General features: G+C 41.8%; 1 protein-coding gene and 1 pseudogene across 1 annotated transcript; one reads left to right on the forward strand and one right to left on the reverse strand.

Annotated features, from left to right (window-relative positions):
• The first annotated feature begins 1,039 nt into the window (after positions 1-1,039).
• Positions 1,040-7,292, forward strand: LOC115147065 (opsin-3-like). Its single transcript, XM_029689055.2, has 4 exons — positions 1,040-1,734; positions 2,537-2,865; positions 6,116-6,349; positions 6,485-7,292. The coding sequence occupies exons 1-4, from the start codon at positions 1,317-1,319 to the stop codon at positions 6,521-6,523; spliced, it is 1,020 nt and encodes a 339-aa protein (XP_029544915.2). The 5' UTR covers positions 1,040-1,316; the 3' UTR covers positions 6,524-7,292.
• A 3,258-nt stretch (positions 7,293-10,550) lies between these two features.
• Positions 10,551-16,528, reverse strand: LOC115146952 (zinc finger protein ZIC 3-like; annotated as a pseudogene).
• Positions 16,529-18,383: the final 1,855 nt, after the last annotated feature.

Consider the following 18,383-nt stretch of genomic DNA (forward strand, 5'->3'; position numbering starts at 1 on the left):
GCAATCTGAGGTGCAGTTAACTCTAATGAACTTATCCTCTGCAGCAGAGGTAACTCTGGGTCATCCTTTCCGCTACCTAGCTAGCCATTTCACATCGGCTACATATGCAACCAATAAAATGTTATTTGATTTACAATTCATTTATTTACAATTACCACAGAGGAAGAACAAAGTAGAGAGGTGATCTAGAAGCTGCTCCAGTGTGACATCCGGCCTATTTAGGATTGCTCCCTCAATGGGAGCACTTTGCTGAGTCTTATAGACTGCTGAGACTGATGAGATCAAACTATCTCTCCAAGGGTTACATCCCAAACTTTGGATACAGCTTGAGAGAGTTATGGCTCGAATAATTCCATTTCCACAGATAACGATCTGAAAAGCTTTTGAGCAGAGTCCAATTTCCACCCTCTCAGGCTTTCTTTACTCTTTAGATGACCAACATACTCAAAGCTATAGGCTAATAGCACCTGTTTACGCTGAAATGCAGTTCTGTGTGTCTCTGTATGGGGGAAGTGAGATGACCCCCTGGGATGGAACAATATCATGGCCCTTTCAACCACAGGAAGAAAAGCTCAATTTAAATATAAGCCTTGGGCTCCAGATCTTCATGCAGCTATTTCAATATTTACCAGAACATTGGTGTAACATTATCTAACAGTGAACAGTATGGCCTATACAAGTGAGCAGTTTTTTTTTACTAATAGCATAATAGCCACTCAACAGAACCTATTGTATTCAGTCATGGACCATGGCTCGGCACACTGTGCATTAATGAAGCAGTCTGAAAGTACAGTATGTTGAGGGGGCAATTGTCCTTGGAAAATGCAACTCAAGTGTTTGGCTGCGATCAATTCTGACCCTTTGCCCAATTATTGGCAAATGAGCTGATCTGATTGGTCAAAATACTAATTAGTGGACAACTATTGTAATTGGCCTGTCTGTGTAAAGCACTCATTGTGTTACGTCAGTGTGCTTTGTATTCATTGAACAGAGACTGGTGTGGGTGCTTATCTAATTACATGAGTCCTATAGACATAGTCTACCCTTGTTGGTTAATTAAACTATTTTAGTGTTTCGCCGACTTCCTCATCGCGTAGAACATTCAATTAAAACTAAGAAAAAACCAATGGGAATGGGAGATAAATAAAGAGTTGGCGTTGAGCCGTCTGGGGCCGATTCGTCGATAGCCTGCAAGCGAGTGCGAGAGCAGTGGAAACTGAAATCTGCAGGCGAGTCTTAGATGTATTGCCCATGTCTGCACTGACAACGTGTGAGTGAGAGCTAAGGTCCAGAACAATCTTCCCCGGCCCCTTGAAATGTCTCATCCACCACCATTGACTCCGCAAGGCGCTACAATAGTTGTTGAAAGCCGCAACTTCAATTTCAGTACCGAGGACAGTTCCGCGGCGAACCCCAACGCGAATGACAGTGTCCGTGACTCTCTCGTATACAGCGAGAAGTCCGAGCTCAGCAGGACAGGGCACACAGTGGTTGCAGTATTCCTCGGTGTCATTTTACTATTAGGATTCATCAGCAATTTCTTCGTCTTTCTCCTCTTCGCACGGTTCCAGGTGCTGAGGACGCCCATCAACCTCATCCTGCTCAACATCAGCGTGAGTGACATGCTGGTGTGTATCTTTGGAACTCCCTTCAGTTTTGCTGCGAGCCTCTACGGCAGATGGCTCATCGGAGACCAAGGGTGCAAGTGGTACGGTTTCGCCAACACGCTTTTCGGTTAGTTGACTTGATAACCTATACGCTTCCTATCCTTTTCATAATGGTAAAGTTTTAGAGACACTGAAAACCGAGGAAGAAACTTGCATGTCAATCTCATGTTTCAACAGGTCCCCTCGCGCCATTGCTCTCCGTCCTGTGTGAGAGATACATACCACATGCATCCTAGTCTTGAATTAACAGTAAATAAGCAAATAACATGTTTGATCTCTGAAACTCGCTACACAGTCAGTTTGACTGGTAAAGAGACACATTTTGAGTCAAACTTTCAAGTCAAACCAGTGTTTCTTGATGACTGTTAGTAGTAGGCTCAACAATATACAAACTGTCACCTTGGTTACGGTGTCTGCTGACCAGTAGAATAATACCTACATCTTATTCATTAGCTGGATTTTTGTCCACAGCAGAAATGATATAAATTGCCCTCTTGCATGCTCTGCATGCCTTTCATATACCAAGCGGAGTAGACTTCTTGTCCACGATTTAGATTGTGGATTAGAAGGCTGACATCTGGAGGCAGAGTATAATGTATGTTATAGGTTCTAACTGCAATGCTATGAGTTATGGTGTACAATGTGGACACTTTTGCTTCCTCTGTTATTCTCACCACAGCTACTACTCTACCTCCACACTCACCCACTATCTGTGTGTTAGGTATGTCTACGATGAGCATGCCGTGTCTCCTCTTTAACACCCAGGTAGCTCTGACTCAAACTCCCATTAGAGAGGAGACACTTCATGTTTATCTTATACATCTCTAACGCACAGAAACTGGGGCACCTCCATCCATTTCTCTGTGCAGGCATCGTTTCTCTAGTATCTCTGGCCGTCCTGTCCTACGAGCGCTACTCCACGATATTGTCTTCCACAAAGGCTGACCCGTCTGACTACAAGAAGGCCTGGCTGGCCATCGCGGGCGCCTGGCTCTACTCCTTGGTGTGGACGGTGCCACCTTTCTTTGGCTGGAGCAGCTACGGTCCTGAGGGCCCAGGCACCATATGCTCAGTGCAGTGGCACCAGCGCTCTTCTGGGAACATCTCCTATGTCACCTGCCTCTTCATCTTCTGCCTCCTGCTTCCCCTGCTGCTCATGGTCATCTGCTATGGGAAGATCCTCTTTTTCATCCGTGGGGTGAGTCAGTGTGATTGGTTAATGCTAAAACCGATTTATATTGATGATGGTCAGTATTTTGACGATGATGGAGGGCATGCTTGTACATGAAGATGGCGACAATGATGTTTTGGTAATAATACAAAGGAGGATAAACTATGGTGAAATATGCAAGACAGTGACAAAAATAGAAAAAGCAAGAAGTGAAAATGTCACAATGTATGTCCTAAATCTGTGACATGTACAGCAGACCTTAACTAAAGATAATAAGCAATAAAATGCCCCCTTTGGATATCCTTAACACTACACATTCAACACAGTGAAACCATTTATCATGTTGAGATAGCTGTGCAATTCCAGTGGGCCACCATCATTCATGCTCAGTTCTGCCAGCTTGAAGGTCTGCAGTCACTCTGAAGGTGAGGCAGGCTGGCTAGTCCCCCTTGCCACTAGTGCAGTAGTGGGACATATACCCACATTGCCTGTATTATGCCCTAACATAAACATAACTCCTTATTCACTCTCCTTTCATTCAGATAGATTTTCCCTGTGTTCATTTAGGAACATGTTTCCTGGGTGTAGGGCCACAAATGCATGCCCTGGGTGTGAGGACAGATATAGGGGAGGCAATCAATAAAGTAATAGGTGAGTCTCAGGAAGTGCTTATGTGCTTATGAGCGTAATGATGGTGACAGGTGTGTGTAATGATGGGCTGCCTGGCGCCGAGGCGTGGGAGCCGGCCGAGGCGTGACGAGGTCGCCGAGGCGTGACGAGCCGGCCAATGTGTGATGAGGCGTAAGAGCCGGCCGAGGCGTACGAGCCATCCGAGGCGTGCCGGGCGTGAAGAGGCGTATGAGCCGGCCGAGGCATATGAGCCGGGGGAGCCGACCAGCGGGGGAGCCGACCAGCGGGGCAGCCGACCAGCGGGGGAGCCGACCAGCGGGGGAGCCGACCAGCGGGGCAGCCGACCAGCGGGGGAGCCCGACGAGCCGGCTGAGGCATGACATGGGATGTGAGCCAGTCGAGCCAACCGAGGCAAGGAAACCTCTCGAGCCAGCTAAGGCATGGAAGCCAGATGAGCCAGCTGAGACACCTGCGGTTCCTTAGGCAGGGGCACCCGGACCCGATGTCACCCCCCCCCCCAAAAAAAACTCCCTGATGCTTCCAATATTGGTGTCTGCATTCTGTCAGGACAGATATAGGGGAGGCAATCAATAAAGTAATAGAGACCAGGTGAGTCTCGTGAATCACTGATGCACGTAACGATGGTGACAGGTGTGCGTAATGATGGGCCGCCTAGCGCCCTCGAGTGCCAGAGAGTGGGAGTGGGAGTAGGCGTGATACTGGGTATGATTTTGAGCATCAGTTTTTCCATGCTTATTATACACTGTAGACCTACTGTGGTTTTATGCATTAGATTAGGAGGTCTTCAACACAGCTTGGACAAATAAGGAGTCTATAATGACTGCATGACTGCACTGTAGGTGGCTGACACAACGAGTTTGAATAACAACAATAATCTACAGTACATAAGGATGTTGACCCCCCCCATTATTCAGATGAGAGATTACTTTTAATTGATATTATCAAATTGAGATTTATTTCACTTTGATATCTTAGTTTCAGACATGTTTTTTTTTATTGTACGAAACATGCAACAAAATTAGTTACTAGATATTATACATCCGAGTTTCTAAATTGCAATTGATGGGGGGTTTAACAATGCCTCTTCAGATGGTAGTGACCTTTAGATGGTAGTGGCCTTCTTCAGATTGTAGTGGCCTTCTTCAGATGGTAGTGGCCTTCTTCAGATGGTAGTGGCCTTCTTTAGATGGTAGTGGCCTTCTTCAGATGGTAGTGGCCTTCTTCAGATGGTAGTGGCCTTCTTTAGATGGTAGTGGCCTTCTTCAGATGGTAGTGGCCTTCTTTAGATGGTAGTGGCCTTCTTCAGATGGTAGTGGCCTTCTTCAGATGGTAGTGGCCTTCTTTAGATGGTAGTGGCCTTCTTCAGATGGTAGTGGCCTTCTTTAGATGGTAGTGGCCTTCTTTAGATGGTAGTGGCCTTCTTCAGATGGTAGTGGCCGTCTTCAGATGGTAGTGGCCTTCTTTAGATGGTAGTGGCCTTATTTAGATGGTAGTGGCCTTATTTAGATGGTAGTGGCCTTCTTTAGATGGTAGTGGCCTTCTTCAGATGGTAGTGGCCTTCTTCAGATGGTAGTGGCCGTCTTCAGATGGTAGTGGCCTTCTTTAGATGGTAGTGGCCTTATTTAGATGGTAGTGGCCTTATTTAGATGGTAGTGGCCTTCTTCAGATGGTAGTGGCCTTCTTTAGATGGTAGTGGCCTTCTTTAGATGGTAGTGGCCTTCTTTAGATGGTAGTGGCCTTCTTTAGATGGTAGTGGCCTTCTTCAGATGGTAGTGGCCTTCTTCAGATGGTAGTGGCCGTCTTCAGATGGTAGTGGCCTTCTTTAGATGGTAGTGGCCTTATTTAGATGGTAGTGGCCTTCTTTAGATGGTAGTGGCCTTCTTCAGATGGTAGTGGCCTTCTTTAGATGGTAGTGGCCTTCTTTAGATGGTAGTGGCCTTCTTTAGATGGTAGTGGCCTTCTTTAGATGGTAGTGGCCTTTTTTAGATGGTAGTGGCCTTTTTCAGATGGTAGTGGCCTTTTGATGGTAGTGGCCTTCTTCAGATGGTAGTGGACTTTAGATGGTAGTGGCCTTCTTTAGATGGTAGTGGCCTTCTTTAGATGGTAGTGGACTTTTGATGGTAGTGGCCTTCTTTTGATGGTAGTGGCCTTCTTTAGATGGTAGTGGACTTTTGATGATAGTGGCCTTTTTCAGATGGTAGTGGCCTTCTTCGGATGGTAGTGGCCTTTTTCAGATGGTAGTGGCCTTTTTCAGATGGTAGTGGCCTTTTTCAGATGGTAGTGGCCTTTTTCAGATGGTAGTGGCCTTCTTCAGATGGTAGTGGCCTTCTTCAGATGGTAGTGGCCTTCTTCAGATGGTAGTGGCCTTCTTCAGATGGTAGTGATGCGATTGGTTGGCGGTTTGATTGGAGAAATTAGTCAGCGTAAGTAACTTGAATAAAATATTCCTATGTGTCTGTAGCTCCATTGGTAGAGCATTGCACTTGCAACGCCAGCACAGTGGGCTGATTCCTGGAACCACCCGTATATCCAATGTATGAAAAGTGTATGACTGAAAGTCACTTTGAATAAAAGTGTCTGCTAAATGGCATATATTATTATAGTATTAAATGTCATATCTCCTCAGGTCGCCAAAACCAACCAGTTGTCTGCACATCGGCGGGAGACCCATGTGTTGGTGATGGTTGTCTCCATGGTGTCCTGCTACCTGCTGTGCTGGATGCCCTACGGGGTGGTAGCTCTGCTAGCTGCTTTCGGCCAGGTTGGCCTGGTCGGCCCAACAACAAGCATTGTTCCCTCCATCCTCGCCAAAAGTAGCACGTTTCTCAACCCTATCATATATATCCTGTTAAACAACCAGGTAACAGCCTGTCAGTGGCACACACACTGTCCATTGTTCTTACTTGTCAATGATTTGATGATGAAATTGAAACTTTTACATCAGTACTCCATTATCACACAGGATATATTGCATTGACGATGTCACGTGTCACAGTTTTACAGGTGCTTCCTGGCCTTCATGAGCTGTGGGTAAGAGCCAACTGGCAGCCACACCCTCTGCACCCTGCCCAGCAGCCGAGTCACTGGCCCTAACGGCAACTCCCCTTGCCCAAGCCTGGTACATTCCCCTGGACAGTAGTGGGACCACACTCTAGGTCTCAGCAGAGAGAGAAACCTGACAACCTGGTTGTGCACTACACCTCCTTAGGAGCTGGGGGTTTGGCCAACAGTCCACTCCACTGCTCACAGGAGCCAAGACACATGGTGCCCACACTGAAATATGATATGATAAGAGGTTGTCTAGGCTGCTGTGAACTTACGGTAACAAACGATCTCCCTTTTCATTAGATTATGTGTTGTCACCTAGATGTGTACATGCCATTTAGAGTTGCCATCATAATGTAACAGTAGCTAAGTTGCAGCAACCTTTCCCTTCCCCCTGTGGCTGAATGTGTCCTGTTTTAGCAGCCTGCTTTAACATGGCCAATGTAGAGAAAAAACACATTCATCTTTCTTAGTTAGCCCAGCCCCTTGTACCCAGCAGATGGAAGATCTCCTGTATATCATTGATAGAAATATAATTATATTTATGTGATATCATCTGTGTATCAAGCAGTCTGTCAATTGATGTGTCTGCAGAACTTGTGTAGAATCAGAGAAAAAAGCCCATTCATCATGATGGGTTCTCTCTTTCGTATGTTACTATAAATCTGATGCTTTTTTGTGTTTGCATGTTCAAACACCGTAACATTCACAATGCTATTCATGTCGAAAATCACCAAGATGGTTGTCCCATTATTAGGAGGCTCTTTTGACTTTGACATTAGGTTATTATTGATGTAGTAAACTGTTCAATAAAGATGTTTTAGAAAGTTAAAGGGAAGATTCAGTATTATTTTGACCACCACTCTGTTGAAAGGCTGTTTAATGTATCTCCTCTTCACCACTAGATGGCACCAGGGCCATGTACACTGAACAAAAATATAAATGCAACATGCAACGATTTCACTGTTACTGTTCATATAAGGAAACCAGTCAATAGAAATAAATGCATTAGGCCCTAATCTACGGATTTCACATGACTGGGCAGGGACACAGCCATGGGTGGGCCTGGGAGGGCACAGGCCCATTTCCTAGGGAGCCAGGGCCCAGCCAATCAGAATGAGTTTTTTTTTTCCACAAAAGGGACAGAAATACATGTTGGGTTTATATTTTTGTTCAGTATATATATATTTAGAGACTTGGGCCAATGTGGTTTCTGCATTATGACGCATTTACATGACACTTCAACATTCTATGGCAGCCATGTTAGCTCCTCATTAACATTACATGGGGAATATTTAACGCTATTTAACTGAATGATTAAAATTCTAAAAGTTAACCTAACTTTCTAAATATGTGTCTCTGGATGGCACCATTAGCCCAACTTGTTTTTTTTTCTCTTCAATGTACCACACCTCACAAATACAACCCAATGGGAGGTCACTAGAGTTAAGCCACTTCAAACCCATATGATTCAGGATGTCTCCACCCCCTTTTTAATTGAAAGTCCTGTGGTTAAGTCTTCCTCTGCTTTCTGCATACACATACTGTAAGAGGGGCTGACCATAATGACCTAAATGTAAAGATAAGAAAGTGGACAAAAATAGGGAACAAAGCAAAAGTCTGTAGAGGGAATGGAGAGGACCGGGAAGGAGATGGAGAGAGTCATGCTTGGGGCCGGGCTCTGAGCCCAGCAGGTGATCAGGGGTAGATGTGTACCCTACTGGGCAAGAAGCTTGGTCTGGCACTGAGAGGAGAGACTGCTGGGGGGAAAAAGTAATGAATGGGAGTAGACACACACGCATGCATGCACGCCCGGCGCGCACACACATACAGAGAAAAGGACTGACTGGAATCAGAAAAGCGTAGCGACAGATTTTTGCTAATAAACATCTGATGATTACCTATATATCTTCTACAAATAGTTTATGTTTCTCAGTCTCATATCTCTTCTGATAATCTACTTAAAGGAGACTGACTATAAACGGTTTTGTTAACACAAGGTAACTTCTAACTTCCCTCCTCTCCTTATCAACCCCAATTGTAGGTGGAATTTATGTTTGTTCATCAGTTTCTCCTCTCCCAAATTGTCCAAAGAGGTGGAAGATTAATTTTTGTTCAGCTGAGTGAGTATGTGGGATAGGAGATCAACCAGTAGGTCTAAATCTCTGACAGGTTAGGCTCCTCCTCCTCCCCTGGCTGTTCCCATGGCTGCGGGGCTGGGCCCCCTCCCTCCTGCTGGGCCCTGATCCCAGACAGGCCAGCATCTCAGCAGGGGCACAATTACTGCAGGCTCCAGCCTGTCACCACTACCACCACCATGGCTGATGGCTCCGCTCATATGACGGGTGTCCTCAGAAGAGTGCTACGGAGGGCCAAGAGGATGATTGTGGTGAAGAGGAAGGTGGAGAACAGGGAAGATGAAGATTAGGGGGCATTTAAAAAAAAAAATCTCTGTTAAAAATATGACAACCAAATTGGTGTGATATTACTGAGGGGAGACCTTGATATTGGTGAGGGTATCTACCAATAAGCAGGGCTAGAGCCGACCGGAAGTCAGTTGACATGGCTCTCCGTAGAAAACAACACAGGACCAGACTCTCACAAAGATGACACAGACATTTGCGTGACAAAGGGCCGTTGGAAACTGCTTATGGGTTGATCCTCTTAGAACGTACTCGTAGCTAAGCCAGCAGATATAGACTAATAGAGCTGAAGGGTAGGCTGAAAAGGTGAGGAGTGTTGTGTGCCCGTTCATGGGGCACAGTAAAATAAATACCTGCAAAAGACAATATATGAGTGGTGCAGTGCATGGGTTTAAATATAGGTTCTCTCTGCCCCCATGCTTATCATCACAAGGCATTTTATTAACCCTCAAGCTACCGACTGGGGTCATTTTCACCCCAGAGGCATTTTTTTAACATCATAGTCCAAAGGTGGTTTATTCAATTCTTCAAATGTTTCCTGATTTTGTCAATCAACTTGTTCTTAACAAATCTAAATCATTGTTTAGTGTTTTTGTATCAATTTGAACTGTATCAATAAAAATGCTCCTAATTCCGCCTATATAATATGATCAATTATATTACCTTTATTTGAATCTAGGTTTCTCTGGAGACAGAATGACATGTTATCCATACCAGGAGAGGATAGTGATTTTGACCAGATAGACAGATCACCTGCAGCAATATAACGCCCCATGTACTCGCCTAAGGTCGTACTTCTCTTAAGACTGTGTACAAAAACCAAACCTTATTTTTGTTCATATAAAAATCTGCCAATGGTATACAAAATCTTTTAAGTCACTTTGAAGTCACTAAAATAATTTGGCCATGTTTTTTAAAGCATGTTGCCATAGCCCATCCCACTCCCATTGTTTCACCAACAGCGATGCTAATGCTGGCTGTGGGTTAAGGAAATAAAGAAAACTAAGCCATATTTTTGGTCAATGTCTATCAGAATCACTTTTTGTAAATATAATTAAGTATATTTCACATAGGCAGTCGTTTTTACCAAAAAACATGTATATTTACTTGTAATGATACAATCAAATTATGGTCAATTACCTTCTTAGTTCTAATGTGGATTGCACTTTGGGAAAAAGCTGCACATTATATGAAGAAAACATTCCTATTTTCATATGACAGAATTTGAAAATGAATGGTAATTTTGCTAAAATAACAGTCTGTTTTGGTCATTTTTTTGTTTCAGATAACATTATTTACATGTCTAAGGATGTTTTGATAACTAATACATTGATATTTGGCTGTGATTGTTCCTTTTTCAATAGTTTCTTCTTGGGGTGAAAATGACCCCAGTTGGTAATCGATGTACAGTATGTAAAATATGTTGGTAGTGTGACGGTTATTCTGATAAAAGATATACTGATATTTCAACATGATTTGTTAATTTGTTCCGCCAGTTATATCTAATAGCCTGTATTGAGAGCAGATTTGTGTACAGATCCACACATAATGTACAGCATCATCATGATGAATAAACAGGGAAAAACTCAATCAAAGTCTTACCAATTTATTGGTCATTTGGGATACACGGCAGTACATAGATAGTATCAATTTCAACAAATCAACAAACTGTGAATTAAATGCCACATTTTGAATATAGGTCAGATTTATGTAACTTATTTGATGCTTTCTGTTATTTATTTCACTTTGCCTTGATCTATGTTTTTTACATTTAGCTTTCATTAAAAAGAATGATCTGAATCTGATGCTAGTTCGGCTAACTGAACAACATATACCAGATGTATTTAAATTGCCTGTTTAAAATATTTTCCTTGATGTTCCACTGAACACTTTAAGAATAGTTTGTGTCTTCTGGGCCGTAAAGGATTGTCAACTTTACTTTGTCCTCAAATGCTGGATCTTGTAAATCATTTAGCAAAGGGTAGGCTACCACTCCAAAATCCAACATCTACAAAATAAAAGCCCCCAAATCTATACAAGTGTATCTAGTTATTAGATTCAATATCACTCATAATAAAAAGGTACAAAATGTCCATAAACATGTTTTTCATTGAAGTGTTGACTAAAGCTGCATGCCTAAATCATATTGATTTATATATAACCACTTATATCCGTAAATGTATACAACAACATTACAATAAACTGCAACAAAAATACAATTGTATGAATTATATTGTAAACAGTATATTTTAAGATAGAGAAATTAAGAAATACATTTTTGTATTGTTCTTTGCAAAAGGCAACATTCCATGTGGATGACAGTAGGCCCATCTTTTCTGTCTTAAAACTGATTCTGAAATCAGAGTTCAAATCTAGCAACACATGAAAATACTGTTTTACTCTAATACTTAATTTCCTCCTTTATCTGTTTCCTTTTTTTCTCTCTAAAGTTACTTCCTTTCTTTTTATGCACTTTCTGGTTTCTATATGTTGCTTTTGATTATTCATTTCGTATGTCTTTCTTCCATTCATGTATTAATGAACCTACTCTTCTACATTCACACACTGTCCATAGATTTGTCTATTTTTATTTTCTATTGTGTTATTGGCTGTACGTTTGTTTATGTGTAACTCTGTGTTGTTGTTTAAACGGGGGGGGGGGGGGGGGGGGGTCTTTGTCCATTTATCAGTAGGCTTATATGGAGGCCTATCTATGAATGTAAAGGCTTTGGTGCAGTGGGCCACATTTTCATCTGTAAATCAGTAGTAAATGTGCAGTATTTTCCAAGGATCAGACTTTTCCTAACATTAGGGAGGCTATAGAACAAACATCACTCCAATTTGATTGCATTTGCTCTGCATTTTATGAAGGTGCATTTACAGCTCAACACTAAGGCAATGCATAGGCCTATGCTGTGTTTTCTGAACTTCTGTTGAAAACTGAGAAAACCTATGCTATGGGCCTGAATTCCCTACCAGCCACAATTGAATTGAAATGACGTGGAAAAAACGTTGATTCAACCAGTGTGTCCAGTGGGTAATTATATAAACATTTAGTGTTCTCACTTGGACTGTTAACTCTAACCGTTTCAAACGTACCATTCAATCAAATTGGATGAGAGATCCTCTTTAAATATTGACGTATGATGCTTGACCAGCATGGATGGTTTTGTCGAGTCTTCGATGGTTGAGGACATAGGTCTACACGGAGCAGGTGGCGTGGATGACTCATATCCAGAGGTTCCTGTTGGGGAGGTCCCTGAGCTTTGAGATTCGTGAACCTGTAAAGTGAGAACATTTATTGTAGATGTGATAACTCAAAAGGGTATTTTTTTGATTGCTCAAATTTACAAACACAGGATATGTAGCCGAGTCCTTCAGTTTTTTCCATAGCCTATATTTTGTGTGTTTTCTTTCAATTACATAAAACAATGTAGAATCCTTTGATTTATATATACTACGTCATATAAATATAGGTCATATACGCTGGCATTTTTCAGCAGAAAAGATGGCTTGCCTTCGAGTGTTTCCTCAGAGAGCTGGGATGAGTGTAGGCCTTGTCACACACCTTGCACATATATGGCTTGTCTGAGGTATGTACGTGCATGTGTTTTTTTCTGTCGCTGCTATTTGCGAACCGCCTGTCACAGCCTTCGAAATGGCATTTGAAGGGCTTCTCACCTGCCAAAGAAAATTTGTAATTTTAATGTAGAAATTAATTTCATAAATTGCAATTGCGTTGTGCGTCAAAATTGCAGTTGGATAGGCCTATTGACTGGTAGTTAGTCAAAGTTAGACCCATAGCAGTCTTAAAACAGAGAGCATTGTAACTTCAACCAGTTTAATATAATGTAGGGCTGGCTCATTACCTGTATGAATCCTTTTATGTATTTTCAAATTTTCCGACCTGGCAAATATTTTCCCACAACCATGAAACGGACAATTGAATGGCTTTTCTCCAGTGTGTACACGAATGTGGTTGACTAATTTATACTTTGCTTTAAAAGATTGGCCATCTCTCGGACAATCCTCCCAAAAGCAAGTATGATGACCCTTGTCCGGACCGCCGACGTGATCCATGGAGACGTGCGTAACCAGTTCAAACAAGGAGCAGAACATCTTGCTGCACGTTTTTTGGGGTTGATTTGTCTGATTCTCAGCTATCCATTTACAGGTGACATCCTGCTTAGAGGGCTGTCGCATGTATCGAAAGAAAGCACCGTTACCATTCTGTGTTGCTACTCTCATACCCATCTCCACATTGGGATCAAAGTGAAGCTGGGTAGCACTGACGTGTGGGTGAGGGCTGGAGACAGGTTGATGCGGATCTGCTCCCACGTATATGTCTCCCTGTGAACCCACATGCGCCCTGTGGTTCGCAGTGTATCCATTTGGGGATGCGCTCTGGTCGTATATAGATGGAAATAGACGGTGCATCGGGTTTTCAGAGATCATCAGGGGCATTCGCAAACTTTCTGTTGAGGTGCGGCTGAAAAATCCGTGCTCAGCATCCCTTGTTGCTATATCGACAATGTCTGAAGTGCGATACCTGATCGAAAAATCCATTGAGTCAATAGCTCTATATTCATGTGAACCGAAGTGACCGCCGTAGTGGTTTTGGAGCGCAGCTGCGTATCCGGAGACTTGGGGAATAAACGGGGACTTCTGTGTCGCGGCAACGTCTTGACACGGGGTGCTTAGATTGAAGGCTACTAAGTGAGAGGTCTCTCCATACGGGCTGATCCCTAACCGAAGGTCTTTGCCCACCGGTTCAAGATGTCTTGGCATTCCAACGCCCCGACACCAAGCGCAGAGAATTGCGCATCGTGGTCAATGAGCTTGGTTGTTGAAGCACCGAATATATAACTTATGTAAAGAAGTACATAAACCTTTTACAGCTTTCTATCGGCCAAAGTGTCCATAATGTGCGAAAATCATATGTACGCTTCCATTCTGTTAAATATATAGGTTAAACCACAATTCCTTGAAATCCCAAGTTTTTTAGAGGGCACAAAATGTGAGAGGAAGTCAAACTCCCACCCTTTTCGATTGCGTGGGCTACAGGCTAGGCTAGTCGATGTATTCGGTTGATTCAAGTCAATCACTCCGCCCAAATACGACACCAGCAGCAACCAAACAGTAACCAATGACATCCAAGATAACCTTTAGGCACGTGATTTTCGTACAGTGAATTAATTGAAAAGCCATTTCCTCATTGGCAGACTGCATCTATACGTAGAAAGCGTCTGTAGTAACATCAAACCCGTCAAGCTGTCGTATTTCTTGTCTATCAAAAAGTGTAGCCTTATTCTCCTGGGTTCTATGACTTTCCTGGGCGTCGTTGCTATACCCTTGACATTGCCTAATTACCACCACTATACTGCTTTAGATTGGCAATGTTTGGGAATTTAATTATAGTGTATTCAACCAAATCTGCACTGCAGTATTTTGGCAGTAGCTTCCCCTGCACTATGATTTACCAGAGGCAGGTTGTTGTGGTCATGCACAGGTAAATGCCTCCAAATAATACAACTAGCCTATATGTGCGTGCTTTTCCAAATTATGCATAAAAATAGCTTATTACACTTGACCTGTACAGGCAAACTTCAATGTCACGTAAAAACTGTAGTGTAGGCCTATTTGAAACAGGCTAACTGAACGGTAATGTTTCTGTGTAGCCTACTGTACATGTGCCTAAAGGCTGAAACGTTTCAGGGATTTTTTATTATCTTTTCGAATGAAGGCTATATCTTATATTTAACTCAATAATCACTTATGTTTCAGAACAATTGTATCCGGTTTTGCTTCCAGGTGTAGCATTGGTTACAATGGTGGGCTATAACCCAGTTTTCAGACATTTAAAATGAAAACAAACGAAAGAAAGGTTGGCCTAATGCGGTTCGCCTGTAGAATTACTACGACTTGGCAATCAGATGTTGTTCTCACGTCATAAGTAGGCCTAATTGACCAAAGACTTTCAAACTATTATAACTTTCCTTGACAGGGGATTCGAGCGACAGAAGGTTAGGCCTCATTTAGCTTATGTGTTTGCAAACGGCCTTAAGCGCCAAGGGTTTGGCAAGGCGTTTGAAGCCCCTGCCAATAATCAGTCACGGATCGGGTTGGAGCATGTGGAGGCCCCAGGTAGCCAATCACATGGAGTAGTCTACCAGATGCAGCAAACAGGAGCTCTAAATAAATACAAAATAAATAAACTACAAGGTCATTTTTCATGAAGGAAAATGTATTTGTGGCAGTGAAATAAGTTTTACTTAAGCGAAGCTGTGAAATATAGCCTAGTCAATGTTGAATATGAAAATATCTGGTTTGATTTCTTTGATAGACTACTATATCAACCTTTTTACTTTGATAGCGTTAGATCGTATATTTCATCACGAATAACTAGACTCAGACTACTACACTTTTAAGGAATATGTGTGTTGAACAATGGAGGCTGGTGTAGTAGAGGGAGGGACTGTTTTATACATGGTTGCCTTCAGTGGGAGACTACATAGTAGTATGTAGCCCAGAAGTACAAGTAGCAGTACAATGCAGTAGTAAAATGTAATGTTTTAGGTAGGCCATGGGTTAGCTATAGTAAATGGGTTCGCTACTGTAGTTTGGTCAGTGAGTGTGGGGGTAGTTTAGTGGGGTAATCTATGCGACACAGTCTTACGTGCTCCCCCCATTGCTATAATTTCATTTAATAGAATATATTTCTGTTCTGATTTCAGATTTGAAAAGTAGAGAAGCAGACTAAGATTTCATACACTCTAAGTTGCTTCTCCAGTTGTTGGAAAAGTGGAGAGAAAGTAATTGATGTGTTTACTAAAACAGCTGTATTGTTGGATTTGTAGAAGCTATTTGCATTTTGATTTCAGATCTAAATCAAGTCAAAATCGAATCAAAGTTTTTTGTGGCATACACAGATTAGCAGCCGTTAAAGCAGGTGCAGGGAAATGCTTGTGTTTCTAGCTCCAGCAGTGCAGTAAATATCTAACAGTACAATACTAATACACAAATAATCAACAACAACAAAAAGGAAACACGCTATATCAGAGTCCGGAATATAAATACATATAGACAGTATGGACAATACACGAGTAGGAAAAAGGAATGTACTGCAATAGTTATGTGGATGAGCTATGTCAAGAATACAGTATTTACATATAAACCCGAGAAAACAATGAACGTAATTTTCAAAGATCAAATTACATTTCAACAAGATAATGATGCAGGAATGAGAATCTTATATGTTTAAAACTACAGAAATGATTTCAGAGCAATAAACATTATGTAAACATTACTATACTAAGGTGCAGGGCACCGGGTGGAAGGCCGATTAGTGATGAATGTTCAGAAGTCTGATGGCCTGGAGATAGCTGTTTTTAGGTATCTCAGTCACAGCTTTGTAGATGTCCTTGTGTGCAGGCAGTGTGCCCCCCGGTGATGTGTTGGGCTGAACGCACCACCCTCTGGAGAGCCCTGTGGTTGCAGGCGGTGCAGTTGCCGTACCAGGCGGTGATACAGCCCGACAGAATGCTCTCGATGGTGCATCTGTAGAAGTTCATGAGGGAAAAAGCCGATACCCTTTATGCAAGTTCTTGGGAAAGTGGCCAAAAACAGCAATGGTTTCTAAAAGTTGAAATAAAATGTAGTTGATGTGATTACTAAAACAGCTGTATCAATGGATTAGTAAAATGTCAGATTTGATACCCTCTAGGTTAACCTTTTACTGCACTGGCTACACAGAGTGATTATTGGTAGTCAAACATATCTACTTTGAAACAAAAGTATACACCAAACACACATGGTTATGGGCTTAAATAAAAGAAGACACCTGTACCATGTCAGATATAGAAATGTGTTCAATTTTGAGTTTGCATCTCAATAATACCCTTTATATACATCACAGAAGACTGAAGTATAACAAAACTGTTTGATATAGAAATAACGGATTTGTCGATTAATAAAAAATAAAAATAAATAATATTATTATAAAAAATATGAATAACATTCCATCCATGAGGCCAAAGAGGGCACTTTTGGTCAGTGACTGCAGGAAAAGGCTACCTTGTTGGGAAAGTGGTCAAAGTAGCTGATGTGTGTCATAAATCACAATGTTTACTCATTATCTAATGCTTAGAATGTACTCCACCAGTGCTATAATTGGTCAGTTTTGAATGTTCTATTGCAGTTGTTAATTCAACAGTGGGAAGTTAGCTTAATGAAAGTAGTTAGTGCGGTTCCTAAAACAGATGTACCTCTATTAGTAGAACACAATTCTCTTCTGATTTTAATAGCAGAGAAGAAGACCAATACGTCATACCCTCTAAGTTTTTGCTTGTTGTAAAAGTAGTAGATTTGTGTTAAAAGTAAATGTTTACAGTGAATCAAATGTTGGAAGTCATGGGAGTTAACAGGAACTTTAGAATGTTGAAGAAATCCCATTAAAGTACATTTTTGGGGGGTTTTAGAAGGACAAAGAGTTAAAAGTATAAATGTTTTCAAATACACACTATTCCAGAACGTTCTGCATGTTTTAAAGTTTGAATTGCGTTTTTAGGCTAGTGTAAGAGCAGTAGGGGAGAGCGAGGTAAGTTGTCACATAGGTAAGTTGTCAAACTGTTCATACCTCCAACACTAGAGGCGCTATCTCAAAAATCCAATAGCTACTTTGTGTGACTACATGTTTTATGGTCAACGTCACTCTGAGGTGAGCACAAGTTTCTTATTTTTCCCCTTCAAAAGAATAGAATTGGCACTTTACATTTTATGCAATAAAACTTTGATAGGTATGAATGTTCAAAATAATAATTTTGCACTGAGTAGAGCAGACAATAACATGTATTTTGATACTTTAGCTGCAGTCCTATGTTGAGCCAACCTTGAGAATTAGCCAACATTAGCACACATGTCAGTTTGGGGCAAGTTGTCTCAATGACCTTGGGGCAAGTTGTCTCAATGACCTTGGGGCAAGTCTTCACTTGTGACAACTTGCCCCAGTATACATATACACACAGAACATGCTCAAAAACATTGTGACATTGTGTAATCAGCTCTGATAATAGTATGAAATGTTAGTGTAAATGGATTATTGTATATACACGTATAGTTTAGAGCAGCAGACATATCCCTGGACATTTACATTTACTACCTGCCTACTGTATCAGACAGTATACACACACAACTCCATACAGTGTCATGATTTTAGTGTGGTGTTATGAATTGCATTGTGGCAACAAGGATAGTAGACATTGAAATGGGGGTAATAAGCCCGTCATGGAATATGTCATTGCAATGAGGAAATCATTTTTTGAAGGAAAGAAGAAAGAAAGGAAGGAAGGAAGGATGGAAAGAAAGAGGGGAAGGAAAGACAGATGGTTAGAAATGATAAAAGAAAGACTGTAATGTTAAAGACAGTGA

This window comes from Oncorhynchus nerka, linkage group LG19 (assembly GCF_034236695.1).
Source record: "Oncorhynchus nerka isolate Pitt River linkage group LG19, Oner_Uvic_2.0, whole genome shotgun sequence".
NCBI lineage: Eukaryota > Metazoa > Chordata > Actinopteri > Salmoniformes > Salmonidae > Oncorhynchus > Oncorhynchus nerka.

Excerpts from the sequence above, each read along its gene's own strand:
- LOC115147065 (XM_029689055.2), top strand. The coding sequence starts at position 1,317 with ATGTCTCATCCACCACCATTGACTCCGCAAGGCGCTACAATAGTTGTT. Across the intron at positions 2,866-6,115 it reads TCCTCTTTTTCATCCGTGGG|GTCGCCAAAACCAACCAGTT; the intron begins GTGAGTCAGTGT and ends ATATCTCCTCAG. Across the intron at positions 6,350-6,484 it reads ATATCCTGTTAAACAACCAG|TTTTACAGGTGCTTCCTGGC; the intron begins GTAACAGCCTGT and ends CACGTGTCACAG.